This window comes from Somniosus microcephalus, chromosome 6, assembly GCF_052327205.1.
Source record: "Somniosus microcephalus isolate GS21.2 chromosome 6, FLI_Smic_1.0, whole genome shotgun sequence".
Taxonomy (NCBI): Eukaryota; Metazoa; Chordata; class Chondrichthyes; order Squaliformes; family Somniosidae; genus Somniosus; species Somniosus microcephalus.
In genome coordinates, this window is record NC_140992.1 from 115,404,001 (window position 1) to 115,416,532 (window position 12,532).

The 12,532-nt window shown below is 47.7% G+C and overlaps 1 protein-coding gene across 1 annotated transcript in view; it reads right to left on the minus strand.

Moving 5' to 3' along the window:
- Window positions 1-12,532, minus strand: part of LOC147116019 (serotransferrin-1-like) — a 250,161-nt gene that overhangs the window by 89,969 nt on the left and 147,660 nt on the right. The window contains exon 3 of the mRNA XM_085990729.1: window positions 7,848-7,950. Coding sequence (XP_085846855.1) covers window positions 7,848-7,950 — 103 coding nt within the window. The remainder of the gene's footprint in view (window positions 1-7,847; window positions 7,951-12,532) is intronic.

Consider the following 12,532-nt stretch of genomic DNA (forward strand, 5'->3'; position numbering starts at 1 on the left):
TGGCGCATAACAGGAGACAGTAACAGCTAACCGGCGGGGACAGGCACAGCTGCATACCCTGACTCAGCTGGAGGAGACTGTGCTAGGCATCATTGGAGGGGCCGTCACGGAGGCCGTGGCGATTGGTGAGGCTGAAATCATTGATGATGACGGTATGCTCATACCTAATTCTCCTTCTCACATCCCGCTTCCCCCTCATCCCACAATCTCTTCTCACTTACAAGCTGCTGATGGTGTAAGCATGCACATCTTGCTTTCTCCCCCTCCGCTCACCACAACCTTGTGCCTTTCTCCTTTCAGATACCCAAGAACTTCAAGCATCCTAGCCAGTGCAGGAAGAGCAAGAGGAGAGTGATGGAGAAGAAGAGACAGTATCACTCGATCTGACACTTCCAGGCACCAGCTCAGAAACTGGCACTGCGAGTATTTCAGAGGGTAGTATAGAGCCGGGATCCGCACGTGTTGAGTCACCGGGGACGAGTGGCCTGACACAAGGCGGTGGGAAAGGGTAGCGCAGGTGCCAGCTCCCCGGAGGGCGAGAGTGCACACGAGTTCTGCTGCAGAGGATTCAGATGAGGACTTCAATGAGGTGGCCTTCAGAAGACACAGCGGCTGGACCTGGGAGTGGATTGAGGAGCGAGGCCCGACCAGAGCGGACCTGTGTGTGGAACGAGGTGAGGTGGAGCATAAAAGGAGCAGCGAGCAGCGAGGCCTGACCACAGTGGCTGGACCTGGGAGTGGATTGAGGAGCGAGGCCCGACCAGAGCGGACCTGTGTGTGGAACGAGGTGAGGCAGAGCATAAAAGGAGCAGTGAGCAGCGAGGCTTACCAATTCAGCAGCGGGGGAGAGAGGTAAAAAGTAATCAAAGTGTGACGTCACCAGGAAGCAGGTAAGTAATTGGTTGGTGAATATTTCTCCCTTTTTAAACTTTAACTCTGGGTTGTAGTTTCTAAGGTCTCTCTGGTGTAGCGGAGACTGTTGGTAAACCAGTTAACTGTAGTGTAATTAGTGGGATTGATTGATTTAATTTAAATTCAATTAATTAAAGGGTAAGTCATGGCAGGACAGCCCGGCCACGTGATATGCTCCTCCTGCGATATGTGGGAACTCAGGGACACTTCCTGTGTCCCTGACAACTACATGTGCAGGGAGTGCATCCAGCTGCAGCTACTGACAGACCACATTGCGGCACTGGAGCTGTGATTGGATGCATACTGGAGCATTCACGATGCTCAGGACATCGTGAATAGCATGTTTATGGAGTTGGACACGCCGCAGGTAGAGGTTGTACAGGAAGAAAGGGAACGGGTGACCAACAGGCAGAGTACGAGTCGCAGGCAGGTAGTGCAGCGGTCCCCTGTGGCCATCCCCTCTCCAACAGATACGCCACTTTGAGTACTGTTGGGGGGGATGGCTTATCAGAGTAAGGCAGCAGCAGCCAACTTCCTGGCACCAGGGGCGGCTCTGCTGCACAGAATGGGAGGAAAAAGAGGGGTAGAGCTATAGGAATAGGGGATTCTATTGTAAGGGGAATAGATAGGCGTTTCTGCGGCCGCAAACGAGACTCCAGGATGGTGTGTTGCCTCCCTGGTGCAAGGGTCAAGGATGTCTCCGAGCGGCTGCACAATATCTTGGAAGGGGAGGGTGAACAGTCAGTTGTCGTGGTGCATATAGGCACCAACGATATAGGTAAAAAGCGGGATGAGGTCCTAAAAGCGGAATATAGGGAGTTAGGAGGTAAATTAAAAAACACGACCTCAAAGGTAGTAATCTCAGAATTGCTAGCAGTGCCACGTGCTAGTCAGAGTAGAAATAGAAGGATACTTCAGATGAATACGTGGCTAGAGGAATGGTGCCAGGGGGAGGGATTCAAGTTCCTAGGACATTGGAACCGGTTCTGGGGGAGGTGGGACCAGTTCAAACCGGACGGTTTGCACCTGGGCAGGGCTGGAACCGATGTCCTAGGGGGAGTGTTTGCTCGTGCTGTGGGGGAGGATTTAAACTAAAATGGCAAGGGGTTGGGAACCTGAGCAGGGAGACAGAGGAAAGGGAAACAAGGATAAAAGCAAAAGATAGGAAGGAGAAAAACAAAAGTGGCAGTCAGAGAAATCAACGGTTTAAATCAAACATGGCCACAGTAAATAATAATTCTAATAGGTCTAAGAGCATTAAAAAACAAGCCTGAAGGCTTTGTGTCTTAATGTGAGGAGCATTTGTAATAAGGTGGATGAATTGGCTGCGCAAATAGAGGTAAACGAATATGATTTGGTTGGGATTGCGGAAACGTGGCTCAAGGATGGCCAAGACTGGGAACTCAACATCCAGGGGTATTCGATATTCAGGAACGATAGGCAAAAAGGAAAGGGAGGTGGGGTAGCATTACTGGTTAAAGAAGGGATTAACACAATTGTAATGAAGGATATTAGCTCTGATGATGTGGAATCTGTATGGGTAGAATTGAGAAATACTAAGGGGAAAAAAACATTAGTGGGAGTGGTATATAGACCTCCAAACAGTAAGGCGGAGGTTGGGGCTGGCATTAAAAGGGAAATTAATGAAGCGTGCAATAAGGGCACAGAAGTCATCATGGGTGACTTTAATCTACATATGGATTGGGCTAACCAAATTAGTAACAATACTGTGGAGCAGGAATTCCTGGAGTGTTTACGGGATTGTTTCCTGAACCAATATGTCGAGGAACCAACCAGAGATCAGGCCATCTTAGACTGGGTATTATGTAATGAGAAAGGATTAATTATCAATCTTGTTGTACGAGGCCCCTTGGGTCGGAGCAATCATAATATGATTGAATTATTCATTAAGATGGAGAATGAAGTAGTTGACTCAGAGACTAGGGTCCTCAATTTAAATAAAGGAAACTACGATGGTCTGAGGAGCGAGTTTGGTAGGATTGATTGGGGAATGGCACTCAAAGGGTTGACAGTGGATAGGCAATGGCAAACATTCAAAGACCGAATGGATGAGCTACACAATTTGTTCATCCCAGTTTGGCATAAAAATAAAACAAAAAAGGTGACTCAACCGTGGCTAACAAGGGAAATTAGGGATAGCATAAGATCCAAGGAGAGGACATATAAATTGGCCAGAAAAAGCAATAATCCTGAGGATTGGGAGCAGTTTAGGATTCAACAAAGGAGGACAATGGGATTAATTAAGAGGGGGAAAACAGAATATGAGAGTAAGCTTGCAGGGAACATAAAAACTGACTGTAAAAGCTTTTATAGATATGTGAAGAGAAAAAGATTGGTGAAGTCAAGCGTAGGTCCCTTGCAGTCAGAATCAGGGGAATTTATCATGGGGAACAAAGAAATGGCAGACCAACTAAATACATATTTTGGTTCTGTCTTCACAAAGGAGGACACAAATAACCTCCCAGAGATGCCGGGGAACATAGGGTCTGATGAAAGGGTGGAACTGAAATAAATCAGTATTTGTAGGAAAATGGTGTTTGGAAAATTGATGGGACTGAAGGCCGATAAATCCCCAGGGCCTGATAATCTACATCCCAGGGTACTTAAGGAAGTGGCCCTAGAAATAGTAGATGCATTGCTGGTCATCTTCCAGAACTCGATAGACTCTGGAACAGTACCCATGGATTGGAGAGTAGCTAATGTTACCCCACTATTCAAAAAAGGTGGTAGAGAAAAAGCAGGGAATTATAGACCGGTAAGCCTGGCATCGGTAGTGGGGAAAATGCTAAAGTCCATTCTAAAAGATGTAATAGCAGAGCACTTGGAAAGCAGTGACAGGATCGGACAAAGTCAACATGGATTTACAAAAGGTAAATCATGCTTGACTAATCTACTGGAATTTTTTGAGGATGTAACTGGTAAAATAGATAAGGGAGAACCAGTGGATGTGGTGTATTTGGACTTTCAGAAGGTTTTCGATAAGGTCCCACATAAGAGATTAGCGTGCAAAATTAAGGCACATGGGATTGGGGGCAAGGTATTGACTTGGATAGAGAACTGGTTGGCGGACAGAAAGCAAAGAGTTGGAATAAACGGGTCGTTTTCCGAGTGGCAGGCTGTGACTAGTGGGGTACCGCAAGGATCGGTCCTAGGACCCCAGCTGTTCACAATATATATTAATTATCTGGACGAGGGAATTGGATGTAATATCTCCAAATTTGCAGACGACACAAAGTTGGGTGGGAGGGTATGCTGTGAGGAGGATGTCGTGAAACTCCAGTACGATTTGGACAGGTTGGGTGATTGGGCAGAAACATGGCAAATGCACTATAATGTGGATAAATGTGAGGTTATCCACTTTGGTGGCAAAAACAGGAAGGCAGATTATTATTTGAATGGCAATAGATTGGGAGAAGGGGAAGTGCAAAGAGACCTGGGTGTTCTTGTGCACCTCTCGCTGAAGGTAAGCATGCAGGTGCAGCAGGCGGCTAAGAAGGCAAATGGTATGCTGGCCTTCGTAGCAAGAGGGTTCGAGTACAGGAACAAGGATGTCTTGCTACAGTTGTACAGGGCCTTGGTGAGACCGCACCTTGAGTATTGTGTGCAGTTTTGGTCACCTTATCTGAGGAAGGACGTTCTTGCCATGGAAGGAGTGCAGCGAAGATTCACCAGGCTGATACCTGGGATGGCAGGAATGACGTATGAGGAGAGAATGTGTCGATTGGGCTTATACTCACTGGAGTTTAGAAGATTGAGAGGGGATCTCATCGAAACCTATAAAATTCTGTCAGGCCTGGACAGACTAGATGCAGGAAGGATGTTTCTGATGGCCGGGGAGTCCAGAACCAGGGGTCATAGTCTAAGGATAAGGGGTAAGCCATTTAGGACTGAAATGAGGGGGAATTTCTTCACCCAGAGAGTGGTGAACCTGTGGAATTCTCTGCCACAGAGGGCGGTGGAGGCCAGTTCATTAAATATATTCAAGAAAGAGTTGGATATATTTCTTAAGGCTAAAGGGGTCAAGGGATATGGGGAGAAGGCAGGGACAGGGTACTGAATGATCAGCCATGATTTCATTGAATGGTGGAGCAGGCTCGAAGGGCCAAATGGCCTACTCCTGCTCCTATCTTCTATGTTTCTAATTTCTATGTTTCTAGAAGAATGATGGGCATGCACACGGAAATGCTTGGTGCATTGGCAGGCCTGACAGAGAGCTGGTTGTCACTGTCAAGGAGCATGTAGGAGTCCGGCTCCAAACAGGCTTTGTGCAGAGCTTGAAGCTCATGATTCCAAGATGGAAGTGATGGGCACCTCCATTAGAGCACTTGTGGACCCAACAATGATGCAGGGTCTGAGGGGCGATGTCTCAGCTTCCATTGCAGCACAAGTGGAAGTGACCCAACGTCTGAGTGCTGCAGTGGAAGTTCAGACTTCTGTCATGCAAGCTCAGCTTTCTGCCACGCAAGCTTAGACTGCTCTTATGAAACCTCAGCTCGCTGCCACGCAAGCTCAGACTGCTCTTATGAAATCTCAGCTCACTGCCACGCAAGCTCAGACTGCTGCCATCGTGGCTGTGATTCACAATATGGAAAGGTGCTTGCAGGGTGTCACAGCAGTTCAGCAATCTGTCCTGCAACAGATTACTAGGATTGCTGAGGCACTACCCCAGGGGAGTGGTAATGGTTCTGTGGAGCATGAACCTGCTGTCCTTTCTCACGCTGCCAGCATTCGTACTTCCACCACTGCCACTCCACCAGTGCCCTTGCTGCTGCCTGCCAGCCCAGACTGTTGCCACCCATGCCGAGGTGGTGCAATCAACAGCCAGGCCTTCTAGACCCAAAGCTGCTCGAGGTTGTCCTTCAAGGCTGTCTGTAGCCTCCCCCACTGAAAGTCAGCAGCCTTCCACCAGTCATGCTGCAGCCAGTGGGTTTGCACATCGTAGGAGCAGTACAACACACAAAGGCACACGGAAGACAGGCACTAAGGAAATGCACAAGGGTGATTAGTTGACTTTGTTATGTAATATTGGATTGAATGATTCATAAATGTGGTTTGGAATGATTGTTTTGTGTTGGCTTTCATTTCAGCACTGTGGCCAAGAGGATGCTGTGATGTTCCATGACAGAGGAATGGTAAGGTGGGGAAATGTTGAGCAATGGGGGTCTGGTGTTTCATTCAGGAGACCTGGAGTCTGATGATGTGCTCACGGACAGCCCGTCCAGAACATGGGTTTGCAGGCTGCCTCCTCCCTGCCTCCTCCTCCTGAGGTGGTCATAGAACCTGTGGTGACAAGGGCTGCGCCCTCATGATGCCAAGCTGTGCTGAATGCAGCAGACCACCACAAATTGGTACACCCGCTCCGGCGAGTACTGGAGGGCTCCTCCCGAGCGGTCAAGGCAGCGGAACCGTTGCTTGAGCTCCCCGATGGTCTGCTCGATGAGGTTCCTCGTGGCAGCATGGCTGTCATTATATGAGTGCTGGCCACGAGTGGTGGGGTTGCAGAGGGGAGTCATTAACCAGGTGGAGAGCGGATAGCCCTTATTGCCGAGCAGCCACCCTCGGGCTCGACATTGTGGCTAGAAGATTGCTGGCACAGCGGACTGGCGCAGAATGAAGGCATCACGACTGCTGCCAGGATATCATGCGTTCACCATTAGAATGTGCTGGACGTGGTCACACACCAATAGCACATTGAGTGGTACCCTTTGCGATTAGGGAACATTTCACCATTGAGGTGCGGTGCCCTCAAAGCCACGTGTGTGCAGTCGATGGCGCCCTGCACTATGGGGGAGCCCGATATCTTGGCAAAGCCACATGCGTACACCTCCTGCTTCTCTCTGTTTAAGCATCCTTCTGAGAGCTCTCCGCCCCATCCACCTTCTCCCTCTGTGAACAGCTTGTCTTTGCTGCCTCTGCTCCATTTCATAGAAACTTAGAAACATAGAAGATAGGAGCAGGAGTAGGCCATTCGGCTCCTCGAGCCTGCTCTGCCATTTAATGAGATCATGGCTGATCATCCAAATTCAGTACCCTGCCCCTGCTTTCTCCCCATATCCCTTGATCCCTTTAGCCTTAAGAAATATATCTAACTCCTTCTTGAATATATTTAATGAATTGGCCTCAACTGCCTTCTGTGGTAGAGAATTCCACAGGTTCACCACTCTCTGGGTGAAGAAATTCCTCCTCATCTCTGTCCTAAATGGCTTACCCCTTATCCTTAGACTGTGACCCCTAGTTCTGGACTCGCCCGTCATCGGGAACATCCTTCCTGCATCTAGTCTGTCTAGTCCTGTTAGAATTTTATAAGTTTCAATGAGATCCCCTCTTATTCTTCTAAACTCCAGCGAATATAAGCCCAATCGACCCCTGTTATGCTGCAGTGCGAGGGGGCCTGCAACTAGAGCTCCCATGACTGGGAGCAAGTGGTGCCCTCAGGGGCCTTCCAGTAGCAGCCAACGCCTGCCCAACGTCCAGCAGCTCTCCCTGCACAGTAACAACTTTTGAAAAGTGTTCCAGCAAGCCAGTATTCATACAAATTATGCAAGAGCCAGTACAAGAGCAACAATCAATTTACCTACAAGTTGGATGTATCCCTTTAAATAGCGCTGGTGGGGGTGGTCCCTCATGCAGCTGAACGTACATTCAGCTGTGCGTGTTTAGAAGAGGGCATTGAATGGAACGCAACATCAAAAATGGCAGGTCGTGTGTCAAATCAGCAATACGCTCTGCATACTGCCGGCGCTTGCACGTCACGCCCGCACTATCACCCCCACCAGAAGTGGGCGGAAGCGAGGAGGATGCTTTTTGTAAACTGCCATAACTACTGGCGCAATGGTGTACAATTTTGCGGTCAAAGTGCTTTCTCTCCTTTTTTTTTATAACAGTTTTTTTGTCTGCATTTGATAAGCGATTACCTGTGATATTTTCAGCTATGATCGGTTTCAGGCGTGGTGCAGGCAAGAGGCCTCCGTGATATATATCTCCACCATCCACAGTTATGGCATCTGCTTCTCTGCGCTGAGAGTGAGAAACATGTATGTTATTAATAGAAAGCAAGTCCCTTCTTTTCAATTAATGCAATTACAGAGGACATCATCTGTTTTTCCCTCTAATTTTATTCCTCCTCTCCTGAAATCCTCAATGAGATGATATTGATCATGGTCTAATGAAATAGACAACGCACACACATCCAACCTGACACATTGATAGAAGAGTTTTGTTAAGGCTATGAAAAATTTCCAACTTTTAGACAAAGGGGGTGATTTTAACGCCTAAAAGAAACAGGGTGGGTTGGGTTCGGGTGGGAGGTTAAAGTGTTAAAAATCTGAATCCCGCCCACAACCCACCTTGAACTCGCCCACTTCCGGTTTTAACAGAGGCGGATCATGGGGAAGGGCAGCCAACCCGCTCCCAAGAGGCGGGTTGGCACTTTAAAACTCCACAGTGTGCGGGGAAACCCGGACTTCCAGATTTCCTGTGCTCTACCAGGATCCCCTGCTCCCAACGGGTCCAGAAGTAAACATTCTGGCCATAATCACAGAAATTACAGCACAGAGGAGGCCAGTTTCAGAATCCAAGTTGTTAATGTAATTTAGAAATTATAGGGGTCCCCTAGACACTCAATACCTCCCCCTACACAAATATAACTCTTCTGTGGTCACTATCCGGTGACTATCCACAACTTCCATTCCCTGTATGTTGTCTGGGCCACTTACAATTGCCAAGTCAAAACACACCCTACCTCTCACAACTTCCCTGAGGTACTTGATCACAAAGCAGCCATGCATTACATTTACTAGCTTGGACTCCAGACAATTTCAGTATTCCCAATTTAGAATTGGTTGATTGAAGTCCCCATTAAAATGAGCTTCCAGCTTTCACACAGCCTGCTTGTCTCTTCATAGAGCAAACTGTTTTCCTTCTTACTCTGAACCTGGTGGTTCTGTAACATACCACTAGTGTTAGCTTTGTCTTTTTCACATTAAAGCTTTCTAAGATATCTAAGAAGAGTAACTATCCACCCAGTACCAATGTCTTTAACCTCCCAGATATCCCTGTCAAATATATTATCTCCTTTTCTGTCCACTGTGTCTTTTGTGAATACTTTATACTCCTGTATGTTAATTTGTTACTATCCTCAGGGGTCAGCCATGCTTCTGGTCTTCCTAACACATCATAGTTCCTTCCTGTCAAAACATCATCCAGTTTTGGCATCTTATTTCCTAATGTTTCTACCATTGATGTTTATATTTCTTCTTGTAGCGGTGCCTCCTTTCTTGGTCCCCTGTGTCGGCCTGTTACTGGTGTGTGCCTCCTGTATGTCTCCAAGTTGCTGTTTTCATGCCCACCTGTTACCTTCAACTCTTTTGGGATCCATTTCCTCCCCCTAAGCTATCAAATGTAACTGATTCTCTATAGCCAGCTCTTTACAACTATCACTGTTTGCGATTCTTTAAGTGTAGCCTATTTCTCCTGCATCAGTCCTTTTTGTCCTGAAAATGTTCCTGGTTACTTGTGAAAGTGACATTATTTATTGCGAACCATATTGCCAGCTACATATTTAGATCCTCAATTTTCTAGGTGATTTCCTTTTCTTTCCCAAATACTAAAAGTATACCACAGAACTTAGCCATGAACTTATAGAATGGCAGAGCAGGCTCGAAGGGCCATATGGCCTACTCCTGCACCTAATTCTTATGTTCTTATATTAACTTTGAATATCCTATCTGTGAGTTTTGAGTCGATTCTCACATGTGACTTTTAATGCCCCTAAATTGTTTCTCCCCATGTCATTTACCCCTATATGGACTGTGAGAATTGACTCTATCCTGGTCAGTAGCCCTGTTAAATTTCTTCAATGTGCGCTGTTCTACTTCATGTAAACAGCTCACCATTCTATAGGTAATGGCCCAGAAATTCGGGTCGGAGGCTTCCCGCGGGTGCAAGCCTCCGACCTGCACTTACCTAGCGCTCCGGCCGTTGTGCTGTGGGCCCGCGTGGGATTCTGATCCTAGGCCTGCTCCAACTGCCGGTGCGCAGTGCTTGCGTATCCCAGGGGCTCAGTTAGTTCGAAGCGTCCCCTGGGATCACGTGGGCCATGGAGAGCCAATGGTAGCAGGGAATGCTCATTCATAAATTTGACAGGAAGAGCTGTCAAAACTATAAATACAAATCATCCCCAAAACATAACTAAAACTTCAAATAAATTTTTTAAAAGCATCACATTTTTAAAATAACTATAAATTACATAAAATAACTATTTTAAACAATCATTTAAATTTTTGAAAAAATTAATTACAGTTTCTAACAGGGCTAAAAATAAACTTACCTTTCTTTAAAGTATTTAAAAATAATAAACCTGTGGAAAAAATGTTTTAATTTTACTTAATTCACCACTTACCTTGTTAAAAGCAGGCCTTGCGACTGCTTTTTGAAAGTGTAACTCCTGGAGACTTACCCTCCCGGAGAAACCTGCAAAAAAAACGTAAGTTCCAGGCGCATGCGCTGCCTCTCCGGCGCATGCGTTCAACCTGTGAACCCCTTCCTTTAAGGGAACGGAAGTTCCGGTTTCCCGCGCATGCGCAGTGCATGCACGAAACCGGCACTTTCGTTGGGCCTACACATGAGTACCCTGCGCGTACTCACCCGAATTTCTGGGCATTGTCATCATGATACAAATGTATGTCCATCTTTCCCACAACTAGTTTGTCCATATGCCTTTCAGTCGGCATCTTTGCCCTAACGACCTCTGGTTTTTAGCTACTGCTATTTCTGTGACCTGGTTTTCTTCTGTATTATAGGACAGTGCCTGGTATCTGCTCGGCCCTGTACTTTCTGAGTAACTTCGCAAGTCTTCTCACCTTTTCTGTTACTTTTTCCAACCGAAATCCATCCACTACCTTATTTCCTTCTGTGCCATCGGTCCTTGTCTTGCCTCTACCCTCATTTTCTTGGGTTCCCAGTAACCCTGTACATGCTTGTACTGGTCTCCTCCTTCTATCCCCAATAACTCACTCTCAAGTCTCTACCAGCTTGTCCTTTTCACTGATCTCTACAGATTGGCTGCTTCTGTGGATTCTTGAATCCTCCTCACTTAGTCCATAAACTTTTTGTTAAGCTTCTTGATCAACAGACAATTTCCATATCTCTTCCCCATCTATTCTAGCTGGTTTTTTGTACGTAAGCACCCCAGAGCATATACAACTCTTAGGCCTAGAAATTCGGTTGGCTTTGCGCCCAGTTTTCGCCCAAAGAGGGCTTTTGCGCCAATAGAGGAGTTCGCGCTGATATTCAGTGCTGCGGTAATGGCGGCGGTAGCCGGTAGCGCTGCGCCGGCACCGATGACGTCATCGGTGTGCGCAGTGCCCCGGTTCCGCCCCGATGCCGGCCCGAATCCCATATTCAGTTGCCGCCGCCTCCTCCGTGGCGGCCGCTACTTACATCCGGAGACCAGGGCCTTACTGCAGCCTTAGTGGGGCGCATAAAGGTGGAGGTGCGGCCGGCCGCTTTTTCGGCGGCCGCCTGCCCGCACCTCCTTCCCCGGCCTCCTCCACCACCCCCCCCCGCGGCATTGCCGGCTGCTTTCCGCGAGCCCGGCACTTCTCCGTGGTGCCGGGCTCATTTGCCGGCACAATCCAGCGGCGATCTCCCCGTTGCAGGCACCTCCACCTTAAGAGAAGGAGGAGGCCTGCAGTACCGCAGCCTGCCGCACCGCATCGGGTGGCGCAGCGGCGCCTACAGTGCTGAAATTCAGTTTCAGCGCCCCAAGCGGGGGCGGCCACACCCTGGAATAGCGCCCGGTTCCGGATTGGGGCGCAGAAGCCGAATATCTGACGGTCACTAATGGCTCCCCGCCCAGCGCTAACTTTTGGGCGCAAACCAGCTGGCGGGCCCAAACTGAATTTCTAGGCCTTAGTTTCTATTCTCATTTCACTTTACTTGTCCCCCAAACTTTTAATTTTACTTCTTTTAGCTGTCTAGATCCCTTTTTTAAGTTAAGTGGATTCCGCTGCTACCTCATGCTGCTCTGAGGGGTCTCCGAGGGTGAAGTGCCACCCCATTTTAAAATTTATTCTTTAAACTTGATCTTCAAAAATTGACAGCTGCCGAGGGAGTCTGTCACCCGCTTTTAATCTGTTGCCATTCTTCAGCATCTGCTGGATGATTTTTCAAGGTGGCAAAAACTCTTTGAAGAAAACGGCCAGTTGACCAGAAGTCCTGATAGAATTCCAGTAAATCCTCGCTGTACTACTTCCATATCTAAGAGCCTCCTTAAAACCGACCTCCTTGGTCAAGCTTTTGGCCATCCCTCCCAATATTTCCTTGGGCTCACCATCCATTTTTTTCCTTATGCCTTTGTGAAGCGCCTTGGGATATGTTTCTACATTAAAGGTGCTACATAAGTGCAAGTTGTCAATCCTCTGCTGCCACTTCCACCTTCAAATGTTATGCAGCTCGGGCACAATGCAAGACTGTGTGCAAAAGGGCCCAAAGAGGACAACCCTTCTTGGTGCATCTCCTTGAACAGGATCTGCAGCTCGTCAGCACCAAAGAGAGCAGCATTGTCCACATGTAACATTTTCCAGTTCTAATGAAAGGT